At 37.9% G+C, this 16,618-nt stretch overlaps 1 protein-coding gene across 1 annotated transcript; it reads left to right on the forward strand.

Annotated features, from left to right (window-relative positions):
* Positions 1-915: 915 nt before the first annotated feature.
* On the forward strand, positions 916-11,905 carry LOC124154733 (dynactin subunit 6). Its single transcript, XM_046528628.1, has 5 exons — positions 916-1,024; positions 1,103-1,273; positions 1,350-1,480; positions 1,688-1,830; positions 11,221-11,905. The coding sequence occupies exons 1-5, from the start codon at positions 987-989 to the stop codon at positions 11,299-11,301; spliced, it is 564 nt and encodes a 187-aa protein (XP_046384584.1). The 5' UTR covers positions 916-986; the 3' UTR covers positions 11,302-11,905.
* Positions 11,906-16,618: the final 4,713 nt, after the last annotated feature.

The raw sequence follows: 16,618 nt of genomic DNA on the forward strand, positions 1-16,618 counted from the left end.
GAGGCTTTTCTTCTAATTTCCTCCGTGGGAATGCAGACGAAAATTTTTTCTGGGGTGTTATTGCACAGAGGAACAATGCACCACTTGTAATTTTTCCTTATTTCAGCCATGTTCTCCTTTAAACGCAACGTGGCTCTTCCAAACCTGCAGTTACTGGGCTTGGATCTTGGACTCGTACTGAACTATGACGTCACGGCCAAAGATTAGTGGGGGCGGTATTTTTTAGCCCGCGAAACTCGGGAGACTTTTGGGAGTCATTTTCTAGGGTAAAAACTGAATTTTAAGCGGAAAAAAGTATATTGCGGTACTAAGTGTTTACTGTAGTATATCAGCATACTGTTTATAAAAAGTATGCAATTTCCCTATTTGGTAGGCATATCCACCCACAATGAGCCAACCGTGACTACGGTTCCCCAACCGAGGCCCAACGGTCAATGTTACTTGGGTATACATAAGATATATCCCGTGGAGCTGGATGTGTGGTGGACATTATGGATATCCAATGGATATACAGTGGATATTTTGTGCTGTGTGGGAATTCATCTGACGAGTATGGTCCAGATTTGTCCTGAGAACCCTAAAAGTCTATCTTAACAAACACTTGAGAGACTTTTCCGCACTAAAGTCATCAAAGAATTTAATTTGAATTATTATCCACACATCAGTATAGGCATGACCACCTCTAATGGGACATGGTAAATACTGATTGTTACAACAGCACGACTTTAATGTTGTAAAGCAATTTAGTGATAATTTAAATTTTCCGAACACCATAACTGCTTCTAATTATGATAAATTTTTGCGCTCCGTGTCTGCCTAGGTTATGGCGTACCCCTATCTGCTTTTATACCAGTTGAATTATATATTTACTTCACTGACAATGATACGCATAGTGATGAGACATTTTCAAAATTCTCATTAAACCCGCAATCCCCGCAATTGACGCTCTGGTGTTTTTCTCATTATCAACGTTCAGTTTTTTCAAAATGGCGGCCAAAAGACCTGCATCCGGCGTCAAGAGCAAGTAATTGCTAATTTTTTAATTGATATCTTACTTCACCGGTACGTACAATCACTTTATAACTATTTTCATACTTTCTAGCATCAAAATCGCCCCAGGAGCTATTGTTTGTAAGGAGTGTGAAATCAGGGGGGATGTTACAATCGGCAGCATGACCGTCATACACCCTAAAGCCAGTATTATAGCAGAAGATGGTCCAATAATTATTGGTGAAAGCAACATCATTGAAGAACAAGTCCGAATTGTGAATCGGTGTGTGCCTTTTTGATAGCGGGAAGTATTTTTCTGCTCCCTCAATGGAAGTTATCAACTTAACGTTTCTTCTTAGGCTTCCAGCAGAGCTGAAGGATGGGCAGAGGCCTTCGCCAGTCATGATTATTGGAGCGAACAATGTTTTTGAAGTGGATTGCTACTGTGAAGCTTTGAAAATTGGAGATTATAACAACTTAGAACCCAAAAGTAAGAATTTCGCTGATGCAGTGTTAAGTGTAGGAAAGTTACTATAATTACTTACTTACTGTTTAACCATATCCTATTGGTGGCAATGGTTGATGAATATTTAGTCACTTGCAATAATTTGCCTTTGTATGTTACGTTGATGAGTTGTATCAGTCAGGCTTCCTTGTTAATTTACCCACGATTTACCTCGTTTGCTTTTTCTTGCAGGTTACGTTGGGAGGGAAGTTGAACTTAGTAATGGATGTATCGTTGGAGCGAAATGCAAACTGACCAAAGGGCAAGTTTTGAAGGAAAATACCGTTATATACGGGAGCAATTCAATACAGCGAGTTCAAGCTGATAGGCCCCCAGTGAGTACACATTTTTGTTGTATTTTTCATCATGATACCGATTTATTTCTACCAAGAGTTTGCCTCCTCCAGCAGGCGCGCCATATTCTCTGACATTAGCGGGCGCGCGTGGCACTCAGTGCAACACTTGGTTTTCCGCTGTTTTCTCGTTATCCTGATATAGTAGCTATTTGCCAGTCTTAACTTTTACTCATTACGTGGAACTTAATCGATATTTCCTTCCCATCTAGACTGTCTGAAAACATCAGGTTTTTTGTTTTTGCATTAATCACTACGTCGTTCTATTATTCATCTAAAATATTTTGAATTTTTGTGACCATCGAGGAATATAAAATCCAAGTTTTTCAGGGAAAACACACCACTGTTTTCTTCTTTCATTCCTCTCATACATTCTGCAATGTTATTCAACCATACATTCTCATTGTCCAAGTTGTCTTAAATGTGTAACACAACCTGATTTACCTTGTGCTTAATCTTGTTTACTATTGCTGGGGAAAACTTTGCAACAGTACTTGCGGCATATTTCTCACTAGGACATCTCAGATTTAGCCATGTTTTCTTCTCCTTACATTCTTGGAGGCTGCTTTTCCTTTAACCAATTCCATCAAGTTATCTTTATTTGCCCTAAATTGCCGTTGTGTCATCAATAATCAGTGCGCTTGTGTATCATTCTGTTTCATTTACAACTCCAGCAATGTTGTCATTATCTAGATCCCATATCTACTTAAAATACTGTGTAAGTGCGTGTAAGAGGCACACCTGTTTTCCCTGAAATTGCAGCCGAAAATGGGGGTGCATCTCTGACACAAACTTCTTATCTTCCCCCCTCCTCTACCCCAGTTGCAAGTTCAAGGGGAACTGAGTGGTCTCGGTTTTCAGCGTGAGTCAGTCATCTGAAACCCTAGGTCAAAAACAAGCGGCAGGCAGGAGAATCTCCCTCAGTGATGTATTTTTAAAATGCTCCTTTTTGATATCTTACTTGTAAGCATGGTTTTTCACTCCGGAGGTTATGCTAAATTTTCTGCCATAAGTGGGCATCCCACAGCATTTATACTGCAATTAGTAATCGCATATCAAACGTAGAGAAACACCTAGTTTTGAAGGTTAATAGTCAACAGATTATCAAATTACTCTGCAAGACAGATGTTGAATCTGTCTTGCAGAGTAATTTCCATTATGCTATGGACCTGATTTTTTAAAAATCATCTTTAGATGCTATTATGAGGATCATTGCAACTGAAAATTATATTGGTGTCAAAACCTGCGGTTTAAAAAATATGAACGAGTGTGTATTTTGTTGGACTAAATGGTGGATAGAATAAATCGGAAATGCTCATAAGTGAAGAGCACTGAAGGAGAGGTTGAGGGGAAGGAGCGTGCTCCCTCCGCCTTTCAAGCAATGAGGCTATGAGTGAAGGAGCAAGGGAAGAACACGTCCGATTTTGCATGTGACGTCGTGGCCTTCAAAGCAAAGTAGTGAAGGTGCAGCAATGTGATATACGCAGTTTGTGTTGCCTGAAGTTTCCAGTCGGTCTAGTCTTATTTGAATGCGCTCATCTATAAATCTTTGGGTCAATAAATTAGAGCTTAAAAAACTTAAATGATGTCAGGTATGCGTTGTTTTAGGTCTCCTTTTTTGAACCTCGTGCATGTCATACAATCATACAATTGCTGAAAGCTATCGAGATATCTTAGAGCTCAGTAGGTGACTCTCCTAGCATTTGGCCTCCAGAAATTGGGGGAATTGAACCTGGTAGACCGAAAAAGGTCAGTTGGTGAGATGGGGTAGGGACGAAACATGTTTCCATTGTTCCCATGCAATTTGATATTTTCCTTTGAGGCAAGTGATTTATGGTCTGTGGGGTTTCGGAAAGGAAAAAAATGGCAGAGGCGTTGGCTGATGGAGGGCCAGGTGTGGTTCTGTGAAATATACGGCATGGTTATTATCCTACGGCACTGAGATTCCCTCGATTGTTGTCCAATCTCTTGGGAAGGTTCATGCTATGTGCCTATCGTGTTTTGCCTCAAAATTTTCCACGGCTGTAATTCTATCTCAATACTCCTACCAGAGCTTTTAAATAGAATTGTTCGCGAGTAGGACAAGCACTGTAGAGCAGTGGCGTATGCGAAGTGAGGATCGGAACTCTTTCTACTCCTTCTTATGGGATGTTGCATTCACGAAACCTTTGATGTAAAATTTCGAATTCAGATTCAAATTCTTTGACGAATTTGGATCCGGAGTATAAGGTGTAGGGCATTATCTGTGGATATTTGGATCTGAGGTATCCGATCCGACCATCCCTATTAAGTATCAGAAGGTTAAGACTACAAGTGAATACCTACATATGTCCGAGCCCCATACGTAACATGTAAATTTAGCCGAAAAAATGCCACGTAAATGTTTATCATTGAAGGAGGAAATTTTGATTACTGTTGAAATTCCAGGTGCGATAGGATAAAATAATGCTGCAAAATTTTTTTCTTTAGCTTTAATGCTCAAAATAGGGGTGCCTCTCTAACACGTGCGCGGCTCTTACTTGTGCTTATACATCATACATAAAATAGATTATGAGATTCAAACTCTATAGTACCTCCTTCAAAAACGATACTTGCAACCAAATAAATATTCTGGTAGTGGCTCTTTAAAGGAACAACACATTAAATAAAGCATCAAACTCCTCCTCCTTCCTTTTCCTTTTTTTTGACTGAGTATCAACTGCTTACTCTAATAATAATTGCAGTGTGGGGGCTTGGGGGCTCATGTCCCTCATTTATTGGTGTCACTACCATTATGCATTCACTGCATGTTACTCTTTCATGTTTTAGTCTTTTGTCGTACAATTTATTTCTGCAAAATATGTCTTGAGTCACATTTGTCAACATTGGTGGCGGCTGGGTAAAGTTCGTCCTAAGGGGTTCGATTTCCTCCTGGGTAGGTGCCACCTATCATGGGTAAGATTGTTTGTGCGTATGGAATAGGGTGGTTTCCTATTATTTTTTTATTGCCTAAATCGAAAGGTTATTACTCCTGGAGTACATATTTCACGCTTTTAGATTTTTAAATGACAATATCTATTTTTCTCGTTTAAATGAAAAGTGAAAATTTTCAAGTGTGGGGAAACATGACGCTAAGAATGCTTGGTGTAAGTGTGATGTTTGGCTGCTGCTGTGTGAGGCCCCCTGGGTGCGAGGCTATGAACGCCGCTATGATGCAGACTGCTTGCTACCAAGCATGGCGGTAGCGTAGAGTACCCTGCTAGCAGGTAGCGCTTGGCTTAACTAAGGACTACTAATACATTATCAAACGAAGGAAACTTTCCAACCATAAGCAATTTTAATAGGTGATTAAGAAATGTTTCCCTGAGCTCTTCGTCTCATGCATACATTGGTAATCTCAGACGATGTAAAACTCCTATCCTCTCGTGTAGAAACTAGGTCCCTGTGACGTCACGTGGAGTGGCATCGCATGAGTGCCAATAATGTTTGCTTGAATTGAATTTTCTATCCCTTGCCTTGATCCAGATTTCTCTGTTGGAGACCCATGGTGATGCTTTCTTTTTACGGCTGTTGCTTTTTGAGATGAATGCTTTCAAGAGTTAGTGAATTTTGATGAATGCTTTCTTCAACTCTTCAGTTTGACACGGTGCATCGGCATATGATGCCGAAAACATTTCGTCTTCTCACAGCTCAGGCTCAATGCCTTCTTCTCTCTCGTTGGTTGCATCATTTAACACTGTCTCAAGAATATCTCTCATATCAACTCTTGCTACACGGTCAATAAATAAGAATCAATGCTCATAATCCAATATTTTTACCTCAATGTTTTATTGATTCATTCACGTAATTTTTTATTTTATTTTAATTCACCAAAGTTGTCTATTGTGTTAGAGTACGTAAAAAAAAGACGCTCTTACTCCTCTGGTTTTTGACTTGTCCCCCACTAATGGAACTGCGAACAAAGAAAAATCCTTCCCCTGGGCTCAACCCATTTGTAATTAAGTTTATGAAGTCATACAGAGGAAGCATATGCTGCGCCTCAGCCTTCTGCATCGGCTTTGCATGGTCTCTTTTTGTTCACAATCTTGTGAGTAATTCCTGTCTGTGGTGAAAAGTTTTCACATGAATGAGTTAATGAACCAGAAGTCTAATGAACTCAAAAATTCATGAATTGACAAATTTCACGTTTTGCTATTTTAAAGTTATGAAGTATTTTATATACTTTTTTGTTTATCAGTGAGCATTTTCACTACGGTAGTTTTCTTACTGCACCCTTGATTTTCTGTGCTGTGAATCCCCATAGCCAGTGCCATTCAGCTAGACTAGCGCTAAATTGTCAGTGATTACTTGAAGAAAAACAAATCCTTCATTGATGTGTTTGCATCAAATCATTCAAGATAAATAAGTGAATGTGAAGTAAGCAGGGTAAAATATGAGGTCTTCTGATAATTCTCTGCATGCTCCAATATCCGCCTCATGAGGCAGGTGATCAATTTGGTGTTCATCACAGAAAATCTTAACAACCTACAGCAATCAAAAGCAATTGATAAATTTTCAATAATCAGGTACATTCATGACCCTTAGTTACCAGTCTTAAACAATTATGCTAACACCGACGCTGGGTTTCTATGCATTCTTCACTGCCGTGTTACGGTTACCCTCTTTTGCAAATCTCTAGCCTTGAAAATCTACTAAGCATTCATAGATGCTATGCATCTAATCCTACCCAATTCCTAACTTTTATATGACTTATTATCGTTGAAAAAGTATATAATGCTGTTGCAGGGAGTTGACAGTGATTTGAAATCTATAGAGAAATAAAAGGCGAGTGAACGACTTGAAAAAAAATATGACCAATGTTTTCCGCATCAGGGGTTCGATCTCACAGCCTCTATGACCTAAGTCACACGTTTATTCCACTAGTCCTCCACAACTTCTGGCAGCGGAAGTAATTATAATATGCAAAATACGAATCTACATTGAAAACCAGGGCAAGTACGCAGTAAATGCATAATAAATAATCATTACATCCGACATAAATCCAAACAGAATGATCAATTTGCATGTAACTACTCCCTCTGAGTGCATTCATCTTCGTAGGCAAACGAAATATTTTCGGTGAGTGACCAAGGAAAACAAAAAGAGTAAGGGAAACTACAAGTCCTTGAGAAGCAGAAGTGGCACCACAAACTTTGTTCTAAAAGTTTTGAAAGTGACTGTACGTATTAACATGGCACCTTCATTGCTCAAGGCACCAGACACTAATTGTTATGCAAAGCGAATATAAGCAAACTTTGCAGTAGCCAGCAGTAAATGCCTGCAAGGTTTACTTATGAAACAAAATGAGGAATATATTGACCTTTAATTTCAGAGCCAGATCTTAAATATGTCTTCTATATTGCTATTGTTGAATGAGCTATTTAGAGAAAAATCTTCGGATCATTCTCCTCTTAGAATGGTGTACCATTTCTCTAGGAATTTGGTTCCCTTAGTGGTAATCACTGTCGCCTTAATGGCAGCGTCAGCAGGTCTTGGAATAAAAGTTTCAGCGTGAGGAGCCTGGCCCCAGGTGTGTGTTCCTGCTGGCCTTCTAAGAAGTCTGTTGCTTTTGCTGAATGAGTACCAAATATGTTGAGGCAAAAATTGTAGCATGGAAGGTTTATGTCCCAAAGTGTTTTTGCTGGGCTTTGCAAGCACTTCATTCATTTATATTGTAATTCTCATGTCGTCGACGTCTGCCAGCAAGGGATTAGAAAAGTCTCAAAGAATAAAGAGCAAATGTCGGGCAAACTCATGCTTTATTGTCTCACTTCATTAACGTATCCACGCCAACTGACTTGAGTGCCTTTGTCTCCCTCTCATCAGCTGTTTATCTCTTTCTTTCTGGCTTGGATGTGCAGCAAGATCATGTTCACAGCATGTCTTACCTTAGGTGGTCACTTCCTGCGGCCGAAGAAAGGGTGTAGGGTGGTGAGGAAATGGAAGGAGAGGAGAAAATGCTGAGCTTAGGTGGGAAAGGAAATGAGTGAAGGAATACATTGGCTGCCTCTTACAATATTTATGAGTTGATAATCACTTAAGAATATTAACCCTCGTATGGATTTACGAATTTAGTTACGTCATTGGATTTATGGCACTGCAGCGGTGCTAAGTTTTATTTTGTTAACATCTTTCAAACTTGTCCTGTATTGGTAGGTTTTGTTGGATTTCAGCTATTATTGCAGAAACTTTTGTGAAAAGTCTTGAACGCTGCATTCTTTACCATTTATTGCTGTAATACTCTCTATTTCTGTTCCCTTGGTCAGCTATTTTTCAAAGTCTAAAAATTAAGTCAGGTGGGTGTTGAAATATAAAGAATAGGCAATGATGAGTGGCGTGTTTTTGGAGGCTGGGGAAGGAGAGCAGGCATGGCATTGGCCTGCTGTGGAGCCCATTCCCTCACAGAGCACGCTTCCTTAGAGGTCGTAAATGTGATGCAGGGGAGTGCGGCAGATGAGGTTTTGCTTCTTGATGTACAATCCTAGTTTATTATTTCTGAGAAGTTTGGGTTATCGGTGGTAAGTAAGAAGGAGCAGGCATCTATTTTCTTCGTTCCGGCTGTGCATGACAGAATGGTGGAAAAAGAGCTGTTCTGGGGTGACAGAAATACCCTCATGCTGGGAGAACTTTGCTCACCTATTCTTTCTGTAGCTTCACACCGACCCAAACATTGAGACCATCCATACTTTCCCACCAAGCTTCCTTATTTGTCATTCTCTGCCTACTTCCTTCCCCCTGCAAAAAATGATTGAAGTTCTCCCCACCATTGACGACCCACCTGAGATAGACCTTGAAAATAAGGAGCGGAGAGCCACCCCAGGGCGTTTTGACAAGGCAAGTGTTCCCTGCCCCACCTGATGCAGCGAAAGGAAGGGCAGGCGGAACAGAGGAGGTACCCAAGCAAAACTATGTGGGTAGCCATGGAAGAAACATCCTCTGCTAGTCATGAGTTTCTAATAATAATTCATGCAAAGTAATGAAGTTATGACAATGAACATTATAATGAGGCAAACATTATGATTCTTAGCTAAAATACAAAAAAAATTGGTATGGTAATATTTTTCTTTTATTAAGAATTTCATTTTGTTTGTAAAGTTTGAAAAAATATTATTATAAATAGATTATAGCAATTCATACGAAACATAATAACTTTGAAATTAGTTATGAAAGTGCAGTCCTCGACATAGTGACAAGGAAATTCTGGGCGTCGTAAATCCAATGACGTAACTTTTTTCATTTGAGGCCAAAAAAGTGAAAACCATCCACACTATCCCAACAAACATATATTTGTGGACTAAGAAAGAAGGAAAAATGGAGTACTGAAAATTTCAAAATTATCCTTTGGAATGTGAAATTTATGGAGCATTTTGAAAACCACGACCGCCGCTCGCGTGCAGTTTATCCGTATGAGGGTTAAAGTAGCCTCAAATGTGATTGGCAACCTTGTCCATCATTTCTGGGGCCTAAATGTGAGTCCCACTGGAGTCTTAATCCATTCCATAGCTTAGGAATTACATACATATTTGTAACACGTGTTGGACGGACATTTGTAACACGTGTGTGACCCTGATAGTGTTGGGGCTTCGTGCTTGTTTTGGAGAGCAAAGGACAAATACTCATGCACTAACCTCATGAAACATGTAGTGAAATGTTCAACTGCATTTAAATAAGTGTAGCAATTTTGTGTTTCAATCATTAGTGGTATGAAGTTCATCAATGAAAAATTTAATCTATTTTAACTTACTAGCCATGTTGAGAGACAGAATTCACCACTGCCACGAAATCACTGGTGAAATGGCAGTGCTTTTAAGCAGAAAAGTTACAATTAAAGGATATATCTTGGTTTGTGTACCATTGTGCCGTTTACCATTGACATTAAAGTACTGAACTACTGTAAAGGAAATATTTGTACGTTGGCATGATTCTGCCTTAAAGTGCCCATCATTTTTAAGATGATTTTATTGTGGTTTCAATGTACATAAATTTTTGCACACATGATGCATTGAAAGTTCTAGATGAGACAACAAATTTATGGATCCTCCTAAAGTTGTCCGTTTTCACAACTTTGGGAGAATTTGGATGCTCTCATGCCATTTTTAGCAGGGAGTCAAAAATCTTGGGCATCACCAGAAGCTGAAAAAATTATGGAATTTATCTTAGTAAAATCAGAGCAATATTTTAGGTGATTTGTTGTAAATATACACGAATCATTGTACTGTATCTGGTGTATACATTGTTACTGACTAAAGCATTGGAGGTATGAGCATGTGTTTCTTCTTTCTTAGTTCTATGATTCATTTTATAAATATATACGTATTATTATTATTTTAGGATTTTATTGGAATAACTTAGTGAAGACTCTCTCTCACTTTTTTTTAATATATGCTGTTAAATTATTTATATGAAGTAAAAATGGTACATTTTCAGATTATTGGAAACGTGCAAATTTCAGCCATGTACACCAATTTCTATTTTCATGATTTTACCATTACTTTCATCTTTATGGATTATCCATTCAGCTTTTGGTGACGTTAATGCTCCTTGTTTCGGGTATGTTGCTAAAATGAGTTGTCAATTTTTGTTTAAATTTCTTAATAAATGGTGCGCATCAAATATATTAGAATCATTCCCAAATCATCTGTAAAATGATTTGCATATGCTGATAGAATTAAGCTGACTCACGAAAGTGAATGTTTCAATTAGAGGGACATCATTTGGATGGGGACAGTAGGCTCAGTCCGTGATGTCCCTTGGGTTGGGATTTTGGCAAATTGAAAATGATTTTTAAACCTTCAATAAATAAAGAACAAGTGAAGAATGAGCTGAAAAATGTCATGAATAAAGTTTTTGACGATGGGGACTAGATCTATCAGCATTTAATGTCACAGCAGTCACCCACCAGGCCATCGCAACTATTTACAATGCTAGTCTTATAATACTTAAAATGTAAACCAAAAGTGAAAACCAGGGCAAGTATGCAGCAAATGCAAGCTAAATAATCATTAAATCTAACATAAATTGAAACAATGACAAATTTGCGAGTAATTTTGCCCTTTTGAGTACATATATCTTCACATGCAAATGAAATATTTGCAGTGTATAGCCAATGAAAAAAAGTAAGGGAAACAAAATCTAAATTTCCTCGAGGAGCAGAAGTGGCACCGCAAAATTTGTCCTTAAACTTATCTTTAAATGGAGTGAGGACTTACTCCATTCATACTTATCTCAATTGTTTAAGTCGTAACTCTCTGGTCAGAAAATAAAATAATGTGGGTTTCTTACATGTGCTTTGTTTGTTAGGTCTAGCTTAATTTTTTCTTGGTGTACTAACTTGACTATTTTGTCTTTTTGCAGTCTCTAACGTCTCAGTTGGACTTCTTGATAAGGATCATTCCTAACTACCATCACCTGATAAAATCTGTCAAAAAAACATGAGCAATGCATAATGTCTTCCCTGGGTATACTATGTACTTCGAAATTCTTTAAATGGCAGTGTTTACATTCATTGAAAGTACTGTTGATAAGATCTTATTTAACTTTATATTAACATCAGAATTACTATGCCTCCCTTTCATGGTTCAAGTGAAGTTGCGGATAATCCTTGTTCGTTTGAATTTCTTAAATTTTAATCTTCATTATGTGTCAACTGCAGATTTATTTATGTATGACAGATTTTTTATTACTCTTTGTGATTCATAGTCTATGACCTTTAATGTTGGGAAACAGTGAAAGTGTCACCAGTGCCTTCAAGGAGATTAAGATTATATATTATTTTTCGTCCGAAAAACAAATCAAAAGTAAATCCCATGATGTCCTTATGATTTTAATGTACGCATTTTTTAGGAATGCATGGTACATGAGGCATCAGCATTAGGGAGAGTCTAATTTTTTCTCTGAATATGGTCATTTGCAGAGCACTCTTTAAATAATTTGTAATATATTATTTATTTAAAATCATCTTCCTTGTATGCTCTCTTATGTTATCATTTACAATGAGATCTGTGATGGCGAGAGAAATACATATATAATTTCTATCATTCTTTGTCATTTTTTATTCAAATGGAATTGTTGCCCTCTCATCTGTTGTAATTAGCTGAAACCATTTATTATTTAAACCAAAGCCTTCTATTTCCATATTTCCTCATCACCTTTGGTGTAAGACTAATTAAAGTACAATAAATGGCAAAGACCTCTAAGTAGCTATGAAGGTCAAAATTTTGGAAGGGTTTATGAAGCAAGACTTTTTTTTCTTTTCTTGACCTTATTTAATATATATTATATGGTATTTCCTGGAGTATAGGTCATTTATACAAAAGTTAGCAGCCAACATTTCGATTTTTTTTAGAATGCTGCAGTTGGAGGGGAGGAGACATTTCTTGGGTTCAGCTTTAGCTAAGTAAAATGAGTTGTTTGCTAGCTATTTAGAAAAACTACAGCCCCTCAGTTTGATGGGAACCATTTTTATGAGTTATTTGTACTTTTTGTAATACAAACCTCTGCCGGAGGAAATGCTTGTGCACTCGTATGACTGCTAGAGCAGCACTGGCGGAATTAATTCTACATTACTTCTGGTAGGTGCAACCCCATAGGTCAAAGGGTGGGAGCCAGACAAAAGGCAGTCCATGTGATGGTGTCACGTGAAAAACACAGTTGAAATGGAAGTGGGATACCCTACCAACTATCTCCTCCTTGAAAATATGGAGTACAATAAAATGAGTCGTGGTAACTCATCCACAAAGGGCGAGTGTCATTCACAGCAGCAAGGTCCTCAAAGGGGTGCACAATTCTAGCAGAGACTCATCATCATCTGCAGCGCTACAGTCATGAAAAAAGAAAAAATACCCAGAAGGTGGAGAAGAAAAAGGCAGCAATAAATGTAGGCACAAATGAGGGCAGGGAAGAGGGCAGGGAAGAGGGAAGGGAAGAGGGCAGGGAAGAGGGCAGGGAAGAGGGAAGGGAAGAGGGCAGTGAAGAGGGCAGGGAAGAGGGCAGTGAAGAGGGAAGGGAAGAGGGCAGTGAAGAGGGAAGGGAAGAGGGCAGGGAAGAGGGCAGGGAAGCCATCAAATACCAAAAGGGAAATGAAATATCTTAGGATTATGCAAAGTGATATGGAAGGGTACTGGGTACTAGTGGAGTGATGGGTGTAGATCTATATAGAGTGGTAGTGAGGAAAGTCAACCAGAGGTAGCTTTAATGTTAAATGGGAAGATGGTTAAGTGTGTGGTAAGTATGGACCACCTATAGAATTCTGGTGGTGGAAATTGAGGTGCGACCCTCCAGCTTTGTGCTGGTTCAAGTTTGCTTGTCCACTAGCAATTGTAGGGAGGAAAAAATAGGTGTTAGAGCAGCTGGATGAAATAATTAGAGAAACCTCAGGTAAGAAAAATCTAGTAGTGATGGGGGACTGGAACGCCTCAATCGGGGAAGGGAGGGACATGAAATAGGAGAATTTGGATTAGAAATGTGGAACAACAGTGGAGAGAATGCGGCAGAATTTTGCAGGAGATGCAAGTTATTCATAACAAGCACGTACAGTTCAATCTTCATTAAGGGCAAATGTGCACATGGAAATGCCAAGGGAGTATGGAGAGATATCAGATAGACTACATTATGCGTAGATAGAGTTTCAGGAATAGTGTGAAAAACTCACACAGCTTCCCTGCAGTGGATTCAGAGCCCAATCGGAATATTCAAAGTGGCTGAAAAGTCAATTGGCTAAGTTTACAGTAGGAGGATAAAGAAGACATGGATTACAGAGGCAATGGTAAAATGAATGGAAGAGAGGAGGAATTGGAAGGGCGTTGTACACAAAACTGGGCAAAAGAATGTACAGGGAAATAATTAAGCACGGCTTGAAACTAAGAGGGCAAGGGAGGAGGAGGAGGTGGAAAAGACAGTGTGAGTAAATGGAAAAGTTTTGGAGGAAGGAGAGGTAGGCACTAGGGTTATGACTTTTTTGTAACCCCATGTTCCTGAGCTATAAATTGATGAACTTTTGTTCAAAAGTAAAGAAATTGACATTATTTCTATTTTGTTTTTGAAAAAGGTCACCCTGAACCCAAAAAAACTACTTTTACTATTATAGCGTGTGAGGAGAAAAAGTAATTTTGTAGCAGCTTTTTATTTAGATTACAAATTAAATTATAATGATGCAATTTTATAACACTTATGTAGTAACACACATCTGTGAAGTGGCGTAGCGAGAGGGGGAATTTCGGGGGGTCAGGCCCAACCCCCACCTCCGAAATATAAAACACAATTACTTATCTGCGTAAAAGAAAACAAAATATTGAAAAATCAAGAATTTACAAAAGATTAATTTGACAAATGAAGGTATTTCGATTATAAAAAGTGTTAAAAGTAGTTTAAAACCCTCTGCTTTGTACCCTGTTTTTCAAAACTCCCCCTCCAAGCATTATTCATGGCTACCCTACTGTATCTGCCCAACTGTTGGAGATTAATCTACAAGTTTTGAGTAGCGAGGTCTTTTTTCTGGTAAAAGAATGAATGACAAAAGAGCTAGTATTGCTCCACCTGTCATAAACTTTACTTTAGCAAATCTGATAGTTTAAAAAAAAAAACGGAAAACTGTAGTTAAATGAAATAGAAATTTAATATCATCACGTCATCCTGCTGATTCAGTAATTTCTTCTTTATCGTTGTTGAAATTCATTTTTAGCTGTTCATAATTATTTATGAGTTCCGGAATAAATGGATACTCAATGTAGGAAGATGTCTCTTTTTCTCCTATTTCATTATCCACTAATAAGCGAAGAACTCGATCAAGAACATGATGCTGAAAGGCAATGAATTGTGATTTTTACAGTTTCTTTTCAGCAAACTCTGAATAACTAATAACAACTACATTCTTTCTTGCAGTATTCACATTTTTAGTGTTAGCAACAACCATCTTTACACTTTTCCATACATTTTTCTATTTGTTTCTTTTCAAATTTCCATAATTATTTTCAATTAAAAATTTTTCTAAATGTAGACTTTTCTTCATTTCTTCTTTTATTGTAACGGCTTCTTTAATAGTGGCTCAGTAAATACCCTATTGTGAAGTCATATCCACATTAATCCTATCTTGAAATAGCTGTTTACAAGCTGCTGATGCTTTGCTGGATGATAATTTTGTTACAGTTTTGGTTTTGCTGTACCTACTTCTTACCTGTGCTTGCGGGTTCTTCTTCTTTGGACTCTTGATATTCTCTCTCAGTATCGGATACACAAGTTGACATTAATGCTGCAGTTGCTGTTGATGAAGTAGATGCCAACGGCATTTTTCTTCTTTTGGATGGATGGATAGATTCATTACATGCTGGCTTTTCAGTAGTATACTCTACTTCTCCTTTACTCTCACTCTGTAGATGATATAACTTTCTGTCCTCACTTCACAGCCATTCACCATTTTCTTTTGCTATATCAAATGCTTCTCTCAATGAGTAGTATTTTCTTCGCTTATCAAATTCATCATAGGTTTTAGCACATGTTGTAGTTTTGATTTTACTACTTGATTTGATAAAGTTAGGAAATTTAATTTCTACTGCCATAAACTTGCAACTTCTTTCTTAAGCTCTTTCACTAGTTCCTTCCTTTCTTAGTTAGATGCTCCAAGGGTTAGATGGCAGCCAACAACTTGGATTTTCAGTGGTACCCTACTGTTCTTTTCCAGTGACAATTGTGGAACAGTTCTTCTTTTCCTATGTGAATCTTGAAATTGAATAAGATTCTTTTCTCAGATCTTCTTGTTCCTTTCAATTGTAGTTGCACTTATCTTATGAGACATTGTGATTTTAAATTGCAGTTGGAGACTTGAAACAAATTACTTTAAAAAATTAAGAATAAGAATTAATAAGAAGAGCACAAGCATATACAGTTATATGCTTAAAATAGGAGTATGTTCTAGAACTTTCTGGACACTTATACTAAGTAATATAAAATTCAATACTGTCATAGAAGACTTCAGAGAGTCTTATAAACATCCATCTATACTCTATAGAGACTACTCTGTAGAGTTCCATCATACAGATTGAGATCTTTGAAGAACGTTTGACAAGACTCTAGGAAAAACAGGGATGTACCTTGTGTATGACTCAAATTCTAATTAGCAATTTCTTGTTGAGGGTGAGCTTTTTTTTAAATTAGAACAAAACTAAGACATCATTTTTTGGGTGAAAGTTCATCCTTTTGTGGTACAGGAAAACTTTTTTTTTTTTTTTTTTTTTGAGTCAAAAAGTCATAACCCTAGTAGGCACGTTGTAATCCCAGGTTAAGTCACTATCGGGTGGCAAAAGAGGGCAAGCCATGCCAAAAGTTAAAGCTCAACACGTTGCGTATGGATGGCGAGAATTCTCGTCATTTAGGCGCCTCAACCTAAACAGTTTTAAAGTGTACATTATGTATTCGTTAGTACATTTTCAGTTGTTGTTCGTTATTCATAACAAATTGATGCATCATAGCGTTTGATTGGGTAAAGTTGTATTCTAAACATTAGCTTTTTAACCATGTTTAAATGAAAGGCATTACGCCCTAATTGGCACATATTTCCAATTGAAACACCTCCACCCAGAACCGGTGTTCCTCGGAATTTATATACCCCAGTACGCAACGTGTTAAAGATGGAAGGATACTGATCAAGTGAGACAAGGTTCAGAATGGATGGAAGGAATAGAATACTATGTGGAGGATCTTTATGACAGCACAAATGGACCGGAGAGACGGAATTTAGAGGAGGGAAGTGCTGTGGAAA

Source organism: Ischnura elegans, chromosome 2, assembly GCF_921293095.1.
Source record: "Ischnura elegans chromosome 2, ioIscEleg1.1, whole genome shotgun sequence".
Taxonomy (NCBI): Eukaryota; Metazoa; Arthropoda; class Insecta; order Odonata; family Coenagrionidae; genus Ischnura; species Ischnura elegans.